Source organism: Balaenoptera borealis (genome assembly GCF_965194805.1).
Source record: "Balaenoptera borealis genome assembly, chromosome: 14".
NCBI classification, from domain to species: Eukaryota; Metazoa; Chordata; class Mammalia; order Artiodactyla; family Balaenopteridae; genus Balaenoptera; species Balaenoptera borealis.
In genome coordinates, this window is record NC_138875.1 from 24196520 (window position 1) to 24213543 (window position 17024).

A 17024-nucleotide genomic window follows, 5' to 3' on the forward strand; every position below is an offset into this window, starting at 1 on the left:
GTCTATGTGTTTGAAAAAACAAAGTTAAACATAAACTTAACTTGTAACCAGGCAATTCCACTCCTAGGTAACTATCCAAGACAGGTGAAAACATATGTCCATACAAAAACCTGTACTCAAAAGTTTACAACAGGTTCATTCATCAGAGCCCAAAACATGAAACAATGGAAATGTCCATCTACTGCTGAACTGGTAAACAAATTGTGAGGTAGCTGTACAATGGAATTCTATTCAACAATAAAGGAATGACTTACTGATACATGCAATAATCTAAATGAATCTCAAAAGCATTGTGCTAAATGAAAGAAGCCAGACATAAAAGACTACATACTGTAGGATTCACATGGCATTCTGGAAAAGGCAATACTACAGCGACAGAAAGTAGAGCAGTAGTCGTTAGGTCCCATGGGTGGGAGAAGGAGATTGGTTCCAAAGAAATGTTAAAAAACAAAGCCTAACCGAGTAAATTTGAAGAGTTCATTGGCTTTATTAACTGATTCATTTAATAAATCATCTAATTAGTTGTCAGCATCCCAACTAGCAAGTAGAAAGGTGCTCTGAGGAGCTGTACAAAATGGAAGGTTTTTCAAGGCAGAGAGGGTGGGACAAGGAAGTAAAAAACAAACGAAAGGATTATTTCAGGCAAGATCACCTGCCATTGGGGGAAGGGCAGGGGTCTATCATGTAGATTACCTCACTAGTGTTAATCAGGAAATTCCAGACTGGAATTTTATAATTCCACTCCTGGAAGAATCTGAAACTACAATTAGGTTACAGACTAAGTTTTGGTGTGCTGACCTGGGAGTCACTTAGCACGAGTGACTCCATTTTGGGCCTACTACCTTTTTTTTTTAACAGAGACATAAGGGAATTTTGAGGGGTGATGGAAGTGTTCTAGATCATGATTGTGGTGGTAGTTATATGACCACGTGTATCTGTCAAAACTTAATAAATTGTATGCTTAAAATTGGGGGAATTTTATTGTATATAAAGTATACCTCAATAAAGCTGATTTGTAAAAAATCTTAATCAGCCATTTCTGGCAGTTGCTTAGGGAACGAGCTCAATTTTCTAAAAGTCAATAAATAAAGGAGCAAATTAAGTTTTATCCTGCCTTTCCTGTGTCAAATATATTTCAAATATTGGAAAGAGGGAACATTCTTTTTTACACAAGTCCAATTTAAAAATGCTAATGGGGATTCCCTGGCAGTCCAGTGGTTAGGACTCTGCACTTTCACTGCCCAGACCAGGGTTCATTCCCTGGTCAGGGAACTACTAAGATCTCTCAAGCCGTGCAGCACAGCCAAAAAAAAAAGTTAATGGAATGATAAAATTAGGGGGGAAAATCACCACTTTTTAACATGAGATTAAATAATGCATCTAGGCAATGAATTTCAATAGCTGCTAAAGCCATTAGGTAAAAAGCTGGTGTGGGGGACTTCCCTGGCGGCACAGTAGTTAAGAATCCGCCTGCCAATGCAGGGGACACAGGTTCGAGCCCTGGTCCAGGAAGATCCCACATGCCGTGGAGCAACTGAGCCTACGCGCCACACCTACTGAGCCTGTGCTCTAGAGCTCTAGAGCCTGTGAGCCGCAACTACTGAAGCCCTCGCGCCTAGAGCCCATGCTCCACAACAAGAAAAACCACCACAATGAGAAGTCTGCGCACCGCAACGAAGAGTAGCCCCTGCTCGCTGCAACTAGAGAAAGCCCGCATGCAGCAACAAAGACCCAACGCAGTCAAAAATTAATTGATTAATTAATTAATTTGTTTAAAATGCTGATGTGGGATTTTCTAATGAAGGGATCAGATTGACATCTCCTGAACTCATCCATCTTAATATCAGTAAAAATGAGACAATCATGACATTTTGTCTATCCTGATGTGATGTAATGGGAAATACATAGTACCCCTTAAGAAGTTTTCTTGCCCCCCAAATTGAAAGGAATCTGATCAAGCTTCAAGGTATAATTCCAGGAAAATTGAAAGACAGAGGAAAATGTTCAATGATACCATGAGGATGTAATTAGCCAAAATCTAAAGTGTGGGAAATTCTATAAGGCAAGTGATCTAGTCTTTGCAACAAGTAAGTGGAATGGGGTGGAGAGTGGGGGGATTGAAAAGAGAATATGAAAAAGAGAAATAGTTATAGATTAAAAGTGACTTAGGAGATATATCTCACAAACATAATATTTGAATCTTGTCTGGATCCTGACTTGAATGGACTGTAAAACCTTTCTGAGACAGAGGAAATTGATCACAAAGTAGGGTATGAGGTATATTAAGAAATTATTGTTGTTGTTTTAGGTATGATAATGGTATAATGGTTATAAGAAAAGGAAGAAGATAAAGAAGAAGGAGAAGAAGGGGAAGGAGGGGAAGGAGGAGGAAGAGGAAGAGGAGAAGAGGAAGGGGGAAGGGGGAGAGAAGGGGCAGGGGAGGGGAAGGAGATTCTTAACCACTAGAGATACATACTGAAGTACATACAAATGAAAGAACATATTTGGGATTTTTTTTTTTAATTTATTTATTTATATTTTTGGCTGCGTTGGGTCTCCGTTTCTGTGCGAGGGCTTTCTCTAGCTGCGAAAAGCGGGGGCCACTCTTCATCGCGGTGCGCGGGCCTCTCACTATCGCGGCCTCTCTTGTTGCAGAGCACAGGCTCCAGACGCGCAGGCTCAGTAGTTGTGGCTCACGGGCCCAGGTGCTCCGCAGCATGTGGGATCTTCCCAGACCAGGGCTCAAACCCGTGTCCCCTGCATTGGCAGGCAGATTCTCAACCACTGCGCCACCAGAGAAGCCCCCATATTTGGGATTTAAATACTGTAAGAAAAGGGAGAGGAAGTGGTGAAAGTTGGGTAGGGAGGAAGAAATACATAAAACAAGGAAGACAAAATATTGATTACCATTGAAGTTTAATGTGAGTACCTACAGGTTTGCTCTATTGCTCTCCCTCTACCTTTGTGTGTTTTGAAATTTTATAAATTAAAACTTTTTTAAGCTTTTGATTGGACCAAATAGAATACTTAATTTTTTATTCCTTGTTCCTCCTCCAGGCACAGCATTTTGTACCTCCTGCAGCTCAGGCCAAAATCTGGGAGCCATCCTTGATGACTGTCTTTCCCTCACTTGCCACATCCAATCCATTAGCAAATTCCATTGACTCAGCTTCCAAAAGATCCCCTGAATCTGATTCCTCTTCACCATCTCCACTGTGGCCAGCCTAGTCTAAGCTGTCATTAGCTCTTGCGAGAACCTCTGCCTCCCTCTCAGTGATCTCACCATTGCCCCTTCAGTCTACTCTCCACAGAGCTCTCAGAGTCGTTTATTTAAAGCATAAATCTTATCATGTCCCTTCCCTGTTGAAAGCCCTTCAGTGGTTTTCTGCGACAATTAAAACAAATTCCAAGCACCAAGTCAGGATCGATGTACCCTGACCAGCCCTCCTGAAGTGGCCCCTGCCAACCTCCTGTTCTCTGAGAGGATTAGGGGTATCCTGCCACTACTCAAATGACCTTATTCTGCTCCAAACTGTGGTGTCCTCTGAGGTCGGCAGGAAAGATCCTCTTCTGGCCCATCTCCAAACTCTACTGCTCCTCAAAAACACCGCCCCACATGCTTATGAATGAATTACTTCCTTTAGCTATTCATGTTCCTCCATTCAATCCAATACACAATACCTCTGGGAGGTGTCATTCATAAAGCTAGTTTTCCTTTGTTACACAGACATAACCTGTTTTATTGCGCTTCACTTTATTGCCCTTCCCAGATTTTAAGGTTTTTACAAATTGAAGGTTTGTAGCAACCATGCATGGAGCAGGCCTATCAGCGCCATTTTTCCAACAGCATTTGCTCACTTCGTGTCTCGTTTTGGTAATTCTGGCAATAATCCCAACTTTTTCATGATTATTATATTTGTTATGGTGATCTGTGCTCTTCGATGTTACTATTGTAATTATTTTGGGGTGCCATGAGCTACGCCCATATAAGACAGCAAAATTAATCAATAAATGTGTGGGCTCTGACGGTTCCACTGCCCAGCCATTCTCCCACCTCTCTCCCTCTTCTGGGACCTCTCTATTCCCTGAGACACAACAATATTGAGATGAGGCCAATTAATAACTCAACAAAGGCCTCTAGGGAATTCCCTGATGGTCCAGTGGTTAGGATGCCATGCTTTCACTGCCAAGGGCACGGGTTCAATTCCTGGTTGGGGAACTAAGATCCCACAAGCTGCAAGGTGCAGCCAAAAATTAAAAAATAAAAAAATTTTTTTTAATTAAAAAAAAAAAGCAAAGTCCTCTAAGTATTCAAGTGAAAGGAAGAGTCACACATCCCTCACTTTAAATCAAAAGCTAGAAATGATGAAACTTTGTGAGGAAAGTATGCCAAAAACCAAGACAGGTCAAAAGCTAAGCCTCTTGCCTCAAGCAGTTGCCCGAGTTATGGGGTGGAGGGGGGTTGCGGAGTAGGTTCTTGAAGGAAATTAGAAGTGCTACTCAGTAAACACACAATGATAAGAAAGTGAAACAGCCTATTGCTGGTATGGAGAAAGTTTTAGTGCTCTGGATAGTTGACAGAAGACCAAACCAGCCACAATATTCCCGTAAATCAAAACTTAATCCAGAACAAAGCTCTAACTCTCTTCAATTCTGTGAAGGCTGAGAGAGGTGAGGAAGCAGAAGAAAAGTTATCCGGAGGATCTAGCTAAGATAACTAATGAATGTGGCTATACTAAACAACAGACTTTCAGGGTAGATGAAACAGGCTTCTATTGGAAGTAGATGTCATCTAGGACTTTCATAGCTAGAGAGGAGAAGTCAATGCCTGGCTTCAAAGCTTCAAAGGACAGAATGACACTTGTTAGGGGCTAATGGAGCTGGTGATATGAAGTTAAGCCAATGCTCATTTGCCATTCTGAAAATCCTAGGACCCTTAGGAATTATGCTAAATCTACTCAGCCTGTGCTCTATAAATGGAACAACAAAGCCTGGATGACAGCATATCTGTTTACAACATGGCTTACTGAGTATTTTAAGCCCAGTGTTGAGACGTACTGCTCAGAAAAAAAGATTTCTTTTGAAATATTACTGCTCATTGGCAATGTACCTGGTCACCCAAGAGCTCTGATGAAAATGTACGAGAAAATTGATGTTGTTTTCACGCCTGCTAACACAACATCCATTCTGCAGCCTGTGGATCAAGGGGTAATTTTGGCTTTGAAGTCTCATCATTTGAGAAATACATTTCGTAAGGCTATAGTTGCCATAGATAGTGATTCCTCTGATGATCTGGGCAAAGTCAATTGAAAACCTTCTGAAAAGGATTCACCATTCTAGCTGCCATTAAGAACATTCACAGGAGTTTGGAAGAAGTTGACTCCAGGCAAGGTACAAAAGTACCAACTTTTACAGCTTACAATCAGGAAATCATGTGACTTTTACCAAAATCTCTTGAATTCGCCCACCACTCTCCATTCTCTTTGTAAAAATATTACACTGAACCTGATCAGTTCAAGCCACCACCATCTTTTGCCAGCCTCTGGTCTTGCCCCTGAGGCATCCCAAATGTCTCCCTGGGGAGCGATTTTTTTCAAAAGTGAATCTGATCAAGTCGCCTCACCCATCCCCCAAGGGTCTAAACATTTTGAAAAGTCCCTCATTGACCTTAAGGTAAACTTAAAACTCCTTGGCAGACAAATAGGTTCCTTCCAGATCAGGTTTGCCACTCCGCCTTACCTCGCCCCACCCTCACCCAAAAGGAATCCGAACACTTGCAGTTCCCATAGCAGAATTTTCTTGCTGGCAATAATAGCTATTTTTCTCTTTCTGTATTGCCATGGCCAGCTAGCTCCTCCTGGTCATTCATGGTGCAGCCGCATGTCATCTACTCAGGGGAGGCTTTCCTACTTTAAGTGCTCACCCTACTTTAGCAAGTTCACACTGTATTCTAATTGGCTGTTCACCTCCTAGTTCCCTATCTCTCTGTCCTTACCCTCATCCTAAGACTGTGGGTTCCTTGATGGCTGAGACTCTCCTAGTACCTCTTAGAGCATAGCATCTAGCACAACGGCAGGCATATAAGTGCTTGATGAATATTCATTGAATGGATGAATGAACAAATCAATTGATTGCTAAGGATTACCCCTATTTGCAGTACACTATTGTTTTAATAATTAAAATTTCTGCACAATACATATAATAAAATTAAAATAAAGAATTAAAAACAGATTGAAGGAAATGTATGTATATCAAATACAATTTAAAGAGTTCATTTAAGTTTTCTAGGAAAATCACAGAGGCCGTAAAAGGAAGACCTAAATCTAACTGTTAACACCACCAGTGACTGTAAAGGAATAACCAGACAGATGACCTTGGCGAGGAAGAAAATGTCCCTTGGCATTTTTGTTTTCAAGGAACAGATATCCTTTCCCATATGAAGATCTACAAGTTGCAGTGGGGAAACCAGACCCCATTCTTGAACAATACCCTTCTGTTATTACATCCTTCACAAGGGTTGCTTTACAATTGATTGAGTGATGGTCTTAAACTGAGAATTTTCTGATTAGCATAATTACATCCCATCCTTTGCATCTTCCTAATTGTCCCTTTACAAATCATTTTCATATAATCACATAACCAAACTTAACAAATGTTGGCAAATAAATGTCTCGTCTATACCTAATAATAGGTGGTCTTGTCCTAGAACTACAAACCTTTTTTTTTAAACTTTTTATTTTATATTGGAGTATAGTTGATTAACAATATTGTGTTAGTTTCAGGTGTATAGCAAAGTGATTCAGTTATACATATACATGTATCTATTCTTTTTCAAGTTCTTTTCCCATTTAGGTTGTTACATAATATTGAGCAGAGCCCCCTGTGCTATACAGTAAGTAGGTCCTTGTTGGTTATCCCTTTTTTTTTCCCCAATATTTATTTTATTTTGGTTGAGCCGGGTCTTAGTTGCGGCATGTGGTCTTTTCATTGCAGCATGTGGACTTCTTAGTTGCGGCAAGCATGTGGGATCCAGCTCCCCAAGCGGGCATCGAACCCGGGCCCCCTGCATTGGGAGCGTGGAGTCTTAACCACTGTGCCACCAGGGAAGTCGTGGTTATCCATTTTAAATAGAGCAGGGTGTACAGGTCAATCCCGAACTCCCTAACTATCCTTCCCCCCCCCCCCCGCACCTTTCTCCCTAGTAACCATAAGTTCGTTCTATAAGTCTCTGAGTCTGTTTCTGAACAAACCTGTTTTTAATTGATTGATATTTAGAATCCATAAGTTTATTTCTGGAAACAAAAAAAGAAGAATTTTGAGACGGTTCCTAAGCGGGCAATTCGTTTTCAGATCTTGTCAAACATACTCCACACTCCCTTTCTCCTTCGCCCTCCCCGACCTCTTCAAATCTCGTTCCTTTGGCTGGGAATCTCGCGAGATGTCGAGTTCTCATGAATTCTCCCATGAACCTCCGCTCTTCCTTTTCCGGTCAGCGGCCTAAGGTGAGTGTTTCTTCGGCGTCTTTTCCGAGTGGGGAATCCTCTGGTTAATCGCTGCCATCCTGGCCTTGGCGGTGCCGATTTCGAGACCCTCGGGAGGAAGACTCTCGCGGCTACTGATTTCTCCCTGAGAGCGGCGTTGTGTGCGGGGAGACGTGTCGGAGTCCCCCGCTTGGCGCCCCGGTGCTCTCGGGCCTCAGCGGGGCGCGATGGTTGGGAATGGGGCCGGCCGGGGGTACAGGGAGGCTGTGGTGGTTCCCGACTCCGGAGGTCCAGTGTCTTCGCGGTGAGTGGTGGCTGCGAACGCAGCGCATTTGTGGCCGCATCGAGAGAAATTTGGCGGCGGGGGGGGGGGGAATAAAGTCAAGTCGGGTCGAGGCTTTTATTCAGTGGCTGAACGTAAGTGTTTCGAGTTCAAGTTCAGCGGCGCTTCATGCGGGTAATTGAAAGTGTGGAAAAAAGACTGGATTACTTGCTGCGTGAGTAAAGGAGGTTTCTGTAGGGGGAGCCTATAGAGGGTTGTAGTTGGGTCGAGTTACTTTCGTGTGAAGGATCCAGGCTTGGATTGAAACAGCCTGTGTTTTCTTCCAGAGGGTAAAAGGAATGATGTCCGTGTCACTAGTCTAGTGTCAGCACTGTTGTAGTCACTGGTAGTTGCACACGGGAAGAAACAGTGGATAGAAGGATGGCTGCGATGATGGCATTTCTTAGGACACCTTTGGATTAATCATGAAAACAACTACCCTCTGAGCAGCTGCGGGCAGCGTTTAGTACATAAACTGTGTAAGTTACTGTAAATATGTTGACAGAATTATACTTGCTCGTTTCCAGGTGACCTCTCAAAATGGTTCGCTATTCACTTGACCCAGAAAACCCCACAAAATGTAAGTGAACACGAAACATTTTTTATTTTGGAGTAAGAGGCAACAAGATGCCCAGAATTAATCAAAACTTTTTTTTTTTTTTGGTATTTTTTAGCATGCAAGTCGAGAGGTTCAAATCTTCGTGTTCACTTTAAGGTATGTGAATCATAGTTAATGCTCTAAAAGAGTTGTTTCACGAGTTCTAGTGAGTGTTTTTTAACCATTCTAAAAAGGTAGCTGCGGTGATGCATTTCTTAGGACACCTTTGGATTTACCGTGAAAATCGATTCTGAGCAGCCACCTTTTGGTCCGTGGTCATCAGTATATCATGAGCACTTTGATTTAGGATTTGTGGAATTGGGTAAAACTACCAGAGAACTGCTTGAGAACCTAGTGTACATATCAAGATGTGGGACACGTAATTGTAGTTCATAAGATGATGGAGAACGTATTAAAGTGCATAAACATGCTTAGGGTTCACTTTTTTCCACCTTCAAACCAAGCCTCCCTTGGCTGATAATCACAGATTTTTTTTCTTCATTGTATCAGCTCACATCCTAATAATGGAAAGGTATTGGCTGTTGATAAATGTTGACATGTTGAAAATGTTAGAATTTAATGTTTAAAATTTGTGATTTTTAAAAAATAATATGGTTAATTCACAGCTTATATTATTTATACTTAGAACACTCGTGAAACAGCCCAGGCCATTAAGGGTATGCATATCCGAAAAGCCACCAAGTATCTGAAGGATGTCACTTTAAAGAAGCAGTGTGTGCCATTCCGTCGTTACAATGGTGGAGTTGGTAGGTGTGCCCAGGTGAGAATTGATAGTTGTCATTTAAAAAGACAAACTGTTAGAGAAGGTGATTGGGGGGAGTAAGAATGGCCAAGATCTGCCTTTAATCAGGCTCTTTCTGGTTGCTGTGATGACAGTCTTAGGACACCTTTGGATTAACCATGAAAAAAACCATCTTCTGAGCAACCTTGGTGTTGGTTAAAATAAATTCATCTTGTAACATTGATTTAAATTGGGGGAAATGACGAATGTGCTCTCTGGTTTTGTTTTTTAGGCCAAACAGTGGGGCTGGACGCAGGGTCGGTGGCCCAAAAAGAGTGCTGAATTTTTACTGCACATGCTCAAAAATGCAGAGAGTAATGCTGAACTTAAGGTACCCAGACCATAAACATCTTTATACATATAACTTGGATTGTTATTCAATTATAGTTGCTGTTGTCCAGGTTTATTTCCTTGATTGTCTTGCTTTCTCAAGTAGCTAAATTTTCCATTAAAAGAATTCTCTTAAATCTCTACCTCCAGTTTCCAACAGACTAAAATTTTTTGTCTGTAAAGCATTTCAGGAGCATGGTCTGCAGTTACTTCAAGCTTAAGTCTTTAGAATTTCCCCCCCTATAATCCCAGTACATGCAAAAGAAATGCTTTTTTTTTCTTGGGTATTTTACCAAGGGTTTGTAAACTTTCTTGTGCCATGGACCTTTTTTATACTATGGTTTGTGAATCCCTTCACAAGATATTTTTAAATACAATAAAGTATGTACTATTCCAAAGGAACCAGTGTGATTGCCGTAGTAATGATTAATGTGGTTTGTTGCCTACACATTCATAGTTGAGAGACATTAAATTTCAGTTAGAAGTTCAAACAGCAGTGTTGTAACTGAACAAAACCTGTGTCAACAAAACAGGCTTATCCATTTGAGGAATTATCCATTACCCTTTTGCATTTGGAAAACTGGGTCAGAACTGGAATTAATGTGGGTCTGTTTAGCTGTAGCCCTTCTAGCTGCTAAGCCTTGCTGTCAAAATCCTATTTATCATCAAGGCTTAGAAATAGACACAGACACTACCAGATCCTGTAACTCCACCCCTTTATGAATGCCACTTACAAACTTGGTGCATTTAGCACGGAGTTTTGGTAGTTAGATTTAAGGAAGGACACTTAGAATAAAGGTTAAAAAAACTGCTTGAACAAATATGCTATTTAAAGTCCTAAGGATTGCCGTTCAAATTATTTTTTTAAGGCAGGGACTTGAATGATGCAGTTTGTGGTATTAAGATAAAGATGTTACCTGATTTCGTTCCAGGGCTTAGATGTAGATTCTCTGGTAATTGAGCATATCCAGGTGAACAAAGCCCCCAAGATGCGGCGGAGGACATACAGAGCTCATGGTCGGATCAACCCATACATGAGCTCTCCCTGCCACATTGAGATGATCCTTACTGAAAAAGAACAGATTGTTCCTAAACCAGAAGAGGAGGTTGCCCAGAAGAAAAAGGTAAATTACTTAGTCTCTGCTCAGTTTCATTTGGTACGTTAGATTTGTGGTTGCTGTGATGACTAACTTAGGACACCTTTGGAATAACCATGAAAGGAAACTATTCTGAACAACCAGCAACCTCTTCTAACCATTTTATTTTGGCTTTCATATGTCTCATTAGTTTCTTGATTAACAGTGAATAGTAACTTTGTATTGTTCAGTATGTTAAAACCACGTGATTATCTGCTGATGTCCATAGCCAGTTCAAATGCAACATGTCCAAAACTGGGCTCTCCTCCCTGCCCCCCAATAAGCTTGTTTTCAGTATCTGATTACATTTAGTTCTTTAAGCCTGAAACCTGGGAGTGATTCTTCACACCTAATGGATTTGTCTTCTATTGATTTTATCATTAAATATTATCCTCCATCCTTGCTGCCACTTAGTTCTTACCAGCTGGGCACCCTGCCTGCAGTCTTGGTTCTCTCCTGCTTACTCTGATGTCCTCCTGGCTGCCCTTCTTCCCATACCACTTCTCTACGCCAAAGGACTCTTTATGTTGTTCCCTTTATGTTGAAATTTCTGATTACTCTTTCATTGAGATACAACCTTCTGGAATCTTAATAGTGCTTTTTTCTTGTCCCCAGATATCCCAGAAGAAATTGAAGAAACAAAAACTTATGGCCCGGGAATAAATGCTGCAAAAAATAAATGCAAATAAAAGTAAAAGCAGAGTGTTGGTTGTCTTAATTGGTAAATCTATTTCAGGTGTCATCACAAAATGGATCAAATGAGTTTTCATAAAACATGCTATTTTGCATCTTTTGGTGCTTTGCATAAAATGGAGTTAGAACACAGAAATTTCTGAATCTCTTTTCCACCCACTTTATTGAGATTTAACACACTGTACAGTCTTCAGTAGCATTTAGTATATTCAGTTATGCATCCATCAGCACAATGAATTTTAGAGTTTTTCATGATCCTAAAGAGGAACCTTGGTAGTGGTTGGCTGTCACCTCCCCCCAGTCCAGTGCTAGGTGACTGTTTACCTATTTCTGACTGTAGATTTGCCTATTCTGGACAATTCATATAAATGAAATCAGTGTGACCTTCCTCACTGGCCTTGACTTAGCATGATTTTTTCAGGGTTGTAGCATGTACCTGTGGTTCATCATATAAATTAACATTTGGGGCTTTTTTTCTTTTAGCTACTATTAGTGTTGCTGTGAACTGTAAAAGTTCTGTGGGCATGTTTTCCTTTCACTTGGGTGTACACCAAGAGTGGAATTCCAGGGTCATAAGGTAATTTTAACATTGGAGGAACTGCAGGACTCCTAAAGCAGTGCCGTTTACAGTGCGACCAGCAGTGTATGAAGGTTCGAATTTCTTCATCGCCTAGATGTCGCTGATTATAGCTGTCCTAGTGGGAGGGAAGTTGTATACCCATTTCTTGTAAAAATACCTGCTCAAAGCTGACGATGTTAATTTCCCCTGCTCTTCAATTTAAGACCCTTGTAGCAGGGTGAGTAGCTTAGCGACAACTGCGTTCGTAAATAGCCTAGCCATCACCGCAAGCTTCCCTGTTGGTGGTGAGCCCCAGGTACAGGCGCTTATCCTCTCCTGGGTCAGCGTCGTGGATCTTGTTCCGGTGACCAGGCGGCTGGGGAGCACGGCACTTCCGCCTCGCCCGCAATCTCTAAGGTGACTGCCGGGGCTGCGCCGGAAGCCGCCCCCGTCCCCTCAGGGCGTCACCGTTACGTCGGGTGCGTCCTTAGGCTGACGTAGGCGCGCCTTTGTCGGTCCCTCTTGCGGTGCCCATTGGGTTGGCTGCGGCACGTCCCCCGGCGACCCTCCCTCCGGAAGCGTGGACACTGCCACTGGGGCTTGGTGGCCACGGGTGAGCGGGGCTGGGTGGGTCCGGGCTGCGGCCGGGGCTTCGGGGCGCTGCGCGTTCTCCTGCCCTCACGGTACACCAGCGCCCCTGCCCTGTCCCTCTCCCTGCGTCGGTCTCCACCTCTTCCTGCCTCCGTCCGCCTCTCTTTGCCTCAAGATCCGCTCTCTGGCCTGCATTGTCGGTATCACTTTTTATCGTCGTCGCCACCATTCGCTCGTACTCTCCCTTGTCTTTCAGTCCTTGCCTTTGACTTAGCCTGTCCCGCTCTCTTTTGTCTCCAGTGAAGTGATCCGCCGACTGGTCACTTAGAGGAAGTGGCGTTCCCCCGCCACAGCTGCTCTTGTTCTCATAGAGCCTCCGCCTTTTCCTGTTCCATTGTATTGGACTAAGTCGAATGCAAGAAATTCCTCTCCTCCACGTTTCAATCCATCTTTCTCGCTGTGTTGTATATTCGAGAATTGGCTTGGAGGGAGTAAATAAAATCATGATTTTATCAATTTATCGTAGTCACCTTCTAGACCTTTCTAAGCCATAATTATAACAAAAGTAATTAGTACTAATTGTTCTTGAGAATTCATTTAAAGCACAATTTCAAGTAGGTAAAAACCTGAATCTTTATGATGGAGGGATTGCCTGTCATCGTATTAGCCTAGTGCTCGGTAGCATTGCCAGTTGTTTTGAAGGGTTTAGTTGCATTTGAAAGTTTGGTAGAAAGGGGAATAACATGATGATCGTGTTTTGGGGAGAGAAAATGCAAGAGCACTGAGCTAGGAAACCAGAATTAGGAATTCTGGTCTTAGCCAGTTCTAGTTACTAGTTACCTGAAGTGTGGACTTTGGACAGGTTACAACTTTTGGATGTGTTTGGGTTTTGTTTTGTTTTTTTCTTATGGTAGCAACATTTACGTAGTACTTAATATATGCAGACACGGTTCTGAGCTTTGTACTCCTATTAATTTGTCTCATCCACACTACATCCCTGTGAGATCGGTACTATTATTGTCTTCTTTTTACGCATGGGAGAATTAAGGCACAGTCTGGTTAAATAATTTGCCCAGGAACACTATCTAGAAAATGGTGAAAGCAGGGCTGAAATCCAGGCAGCTGCCAGCCATCCTGTTTGATTATTATGCTATGGTACCTAAACCAGTAAGAAGTATTTTCAGCTCACATTCTAAATGTCTAGTAGCCAAAAATTATGATTTCTTGAAAAATGCTGAAAAAGACTCTTGCTTGTTTGGCTTATTTTGATCAGAGTGTATATTCTGTAAAATTTTGGAACAAAATATTTTGGCAAATTCTAAAATTATTTTAATTTGTCTAGGGGACTGTTTTAAAGACTCCAGTTATGAATCCCTTATAAAATAGTTGGTCATTCCCTGATACACATTTACATTTTTATTTGTTTACAGCTCTTGTAATTCATTTCAAAGCCACATTCAGATTGGATTATGTATACCACTCTTCACTTGTGTTGTGAATCATTTTAAATTGCCTGAGCGTAGCAGTACTTAATCATTTACCACTAAATACTTCTTAGCTTACTATATTTTGAAAATAAGTTTAACATGCTGAATTATTAGCCTTATGCACTGTTCTGAAGTTTGTTAGTTTTTAAAGCATTTGCTAAGGGATTAAAAATTCTTGTAAATTTAAGAGGTCTTCGGTTTAATTGTGTGTTATGGAAGTAGTATTGGCTCTTTTTCAAGAAATTGCTGATCTTGAGAAATTCCAAGTTGACTTCTAATTATCAAGGAAATTTAGGTGTTAATTTTTGGAAATGGACAATTGACTTATACCAATAATACTAAATAAAACTTTTATTACTCAATACCCCTTTATTGCCATTAAAAAGAAAAAGCAAATCTGTCAAGGGAGAGTTGTTGGCTGGGAAAGGCCAGCCAGTATGCAGCCTAGAGGTCTTCCAAAGTGATATCGTAGTGAGTTCCATATTACAAGATTTGCCCTTAGCATTGTTCAGTCCCTGGAGATGATTAGGCCCTGGGAGTTAATTCACACTAAACTGGCGTATGTCAAAATTACCAAATTCCTTAATGTTTTTGTGCCTCCTTTTCTTTATCCGTAAATGGAAATGCCAGGGTACCCAACCTCACTGGGTGTTTTGAGGATTAAATGAGTTGATACCTGTGAAGGGCTTAACTGCCTAGCACCCGGCAAATGATGGTGTCATTCCTTTATCATCAAATTTATGGTTGTGGAGCAGTGATTGGAGAGGTTTGGAGGCAGGCACCTCACTATTATTTTCAGGTCTACCACCTGTTATTCCTTTACCTTGTAGATAGCAGCATTTTAATTTGATAGACTCTTGCTTTAAGCTAATACCTGTAGTGTGATTTAAGTTTTTCCTTCAGTGTAGAAATAGTCTTTTCATATATCTTAATCCTTTTACCTGAAGGTAAATTCCTTCAGTCATTAATCTATGATGATCTAATTTGTTCTTTCTTCTTGTTTATCAACAGTTCAGGATCTCAAGCCTGGGACAATGGTGTGCATTCCCTGCATCGTCATTCCAGTTCTGCTCTGGGTCTACAAAAAGTTCCTGGAGCCATATATATACCCTCTGATTTCCCCCTTTGTTAGTCGTATGTGGCCTAGGAAAGCTATACGAGAATCCAATGATAAAAACAAAGGCAAAATAGACTGTAAGGTAAGAACATTAAAATGCCTTGAATAAGGGGGGGTGGGGATGCAGGATGAAATACTTGGCTTTTGGAAAGGCAGGTTCTTCCAACCAGAAGCTTCATTAATGTGTCTAAATTTCCTTCTTTTTTAAAATAGGGGTTTGGGATTTGTATTTGTAATTAGCGTTTGCTTTAAACTAAGGTTTTAAACTAGTCCTCTGATTTATGCATTTGCTTCTTGCTTTATGGCCAAGATAATAACCAGTATCTCCTGAGTGGTAAGAGTAATGGTAAATAGTTAATAAATAACAAGAGATGATTCTAAAATAAGCCAAGTTTCACTGATTGATAACTTTGATAAGAGATTTAATAGGTAGGATCATAGAGGTATTTTTTTTTAAACAAAATGGAGTTATTTTTTGAAATGAACATTTAGACAACTCTGTTGTCTTTAGTGTTGGTGATTGTTAAATACAACTTTGTGTTCAACTGCACAAATTTAGCCATCCTGCACATTTCTGGAAGTAGTTTTTTCATTCTGAAGTTTGTTGTCTGTTTTTAAAGAGAATATCTCTTAAAATGTATGTCTGTTTGTTATAATAATATCTAAAGTGGTTTTTCATTTTAGGGTGCAGACATAAATGGATTACCGACAAGAGGACCAACAGAAACCTCTGATAAAAAGAAAGACTAAAGTGATGGTCCCAAAGGATGTCATTGTTTTAAAAATGGATCTGATAGTCTGAAGCACCTTCTTTGTACTTGTCTCTGATCTTTTTCCCTGAAACCAGAATTTGGGTTCGATAGTTTAGATATTTACCTGACACTAATCAGGAAATACCTGGTATTTGTATTTAAAATGTAGCTAGTTATATTTAATGACCTCATTCCTGAGTTCCTTTTTCATTAAAGTAGCTTTCATTTCTTTTATTGCAGTTTTAAAAATATGAATAAAGAAAAGGTTCGTGCCAGTAGACGCTGTTACTAAATCAGTCCCTAAAAATCCTTGGGCCTCTAGCTTTTATTCAGGCTCTTCAAATTTGAGGAGTATAATTTTACTGTGAAAGAGTGCAGTGAGACTGTGCAGTGAAATGAAAGGTAGTTTTTGGAGATGATAATGACTTGAAACATAAAGATGTAATTACTGTCTCACTCAATGGAGCAGCTTATCTATGAGAGAAGTAATTACTGTTTATTGCTCTGAGGAAGAAAAGACAGGGAAATGGGGTAACCTCTCTGAAAAATGGAACATCTTTTACGTAAATTGCTAATGTATATTATAAAATTCTAATTCTTGTTGCATTCCTTCTGTTCCTACGAATGTATTAAATATTCAGTTTAGCTTGTTGTTCTTTTTTCTTTTAAAATATAAATACTTAAAAGTAAGATTTTTTAACCACATCAGAAATCAGGATTGTAATAGTGTGATGGCATCCAGATAGTTATGGGGCAGCGATATTTTTTTTCTTCTTTTTTTTTAAAGTTTAGATTGTATCAGTTATTTTGTTCCATAATAAGGCACCAAAATTCTTGGTTTTCAGCAACAGTGACGTTCCTGGATAGTTATTTGCTGGTCTGGGCCTCTCCACATGATCTTTCATCCCTGGACCTCTTCATTTTAGTGTAAGGATCTATAAATATTCGAAGACGATGAGACATATCTTTATAGAATATTTATTTTCACTTCAAGGAGAAGTTAGAAAGGACTCCCCGCCTTGGGTCCCCAGTGAAGTCCTGGGTCCTAACTGAGGCTCTGTTAAGCTGTGTCTGGTCAAGTCATTGATCCACCTTGGACTTCCTTTGATATAAATGTGTTTCAACTTTTCTGCCCCAGCCTACCTGAAGGATAAGA

At 40.7% G+C, this 17024-nt stretch overlaps 2 protein-coding genes across 5 annotated transcripts; both read left to right on the forward strand.

The window, feature by feature from the left end:
• Window positions 1-7478: 7478 nt before the first annotated feature.
• On the forward strand, window positions 7479-11376 carry RPL17 (ribosomal protein L17). Of its 3 annotated transcripts, none has more exons than XM_082355445.1 (7): window positions 7479-7502; window positions 8331-8383; window positions 8478-8518; window positions 9048-9182; window positions 9436-9534; window positions 10466-10657; window positions 11285-11376. In XM_082355445.1, exons 2-7 carry the CDS (start codon window positions 8344-8346, stop codon window positions 11330-11332), a joined length of 555 nt encoding a protein of 184 aa, XP_082211571.1. In that variant the 5' UTR covers window positions 7479-7502; window positions 8331-8343; the 3' UTR covers window positions 11333-11376. The 3 variants fall into 3 exon arrangements, with proteins under 3 accessions (XP_082211571.1, XP_082211570.1, XP_082211572.1); XM_082355444.1 differs by lacking the exon at window positions 7479-7502 and adding an exon at window positions 7509-7785; XM_082355446.1 differs by lacking the exons at window positions 7479-7502; window positions 8331-8383; window positions 8478-8518 and adding an exon at window positions 8085-8282.
• Window positions 11377-12376: 1000 nt separating this feature from the next.
• LOC309611248 (UPF0729 protein C18orf32 homolog) lies at window positions 12377-16513 on the forward strand. Of its 2 annotated transcripts, none has more exons than XM_082355449.1 (3): window positions 12377-12534; window positions 15011-15198; window positions 15801-16513. In XM_082355449.1, the coding sequence occupies exons 2-3, from the start codon at window positions 15034-15036 to the stop codon at window positions 15864-15866; spliced, it is 231 nt and encodes a 76-aa protein (XP_082211575.1). In that variant the 5' UTR covers window positions 12377-12534; window positions 15011-15033; the 3' UTR covers window positions 15867-16513. The 2 variants fall into 2 exon arrangements, with proteins under 2 accessions (XP_082211575.1, XP_082211576.1); XM_082355450.1 differs by lacking the exon at window positions 12377-12534 and adding an exon at window positions 12581-12604.
• The last annotated feature ends 511 nt before the right edge of the window (window positions 16514-17024 follow it).

Bases quoted from the DNA above. Each gene is read 5' to 3' on its own strand.
- RPL17 (XM_082355445.1), top strand. From the start codon at position 8,344: ATGGTTCGCTATTCACTTGACCCAGAAAACCCCACAAAAT. The intron at 9,183-9,435 runs GTGAGAATTGAT...TTTGTTTTTTAG, and splicing joins GAGTTGGTAGGTGTGCCCAG to GCCAAACAGTGGGGCTGGAC. The intron at 10,658-11,284 runs GTAAATTACTTA...TCTTGTCCCCAG, and splicing joins AGGTTGCCCAGAAGAAAAAG to ATATCCCAGAAGAAATTGAA.
- LOC309611248 (XM_082355449.1), top strand. From the start codon at position 15,034: ATGGTGTGCATTCCCTGCATCGTCATTCCAGTTCTGCTCTGGGTCTAC. The intron at 15,199-15,800 runs GTAAGAACATTA...TTTTCATTTTAG, and splicing joins AAGGCAAAATAGACTGTAAG to GGTGCAGACATAAATGGATT.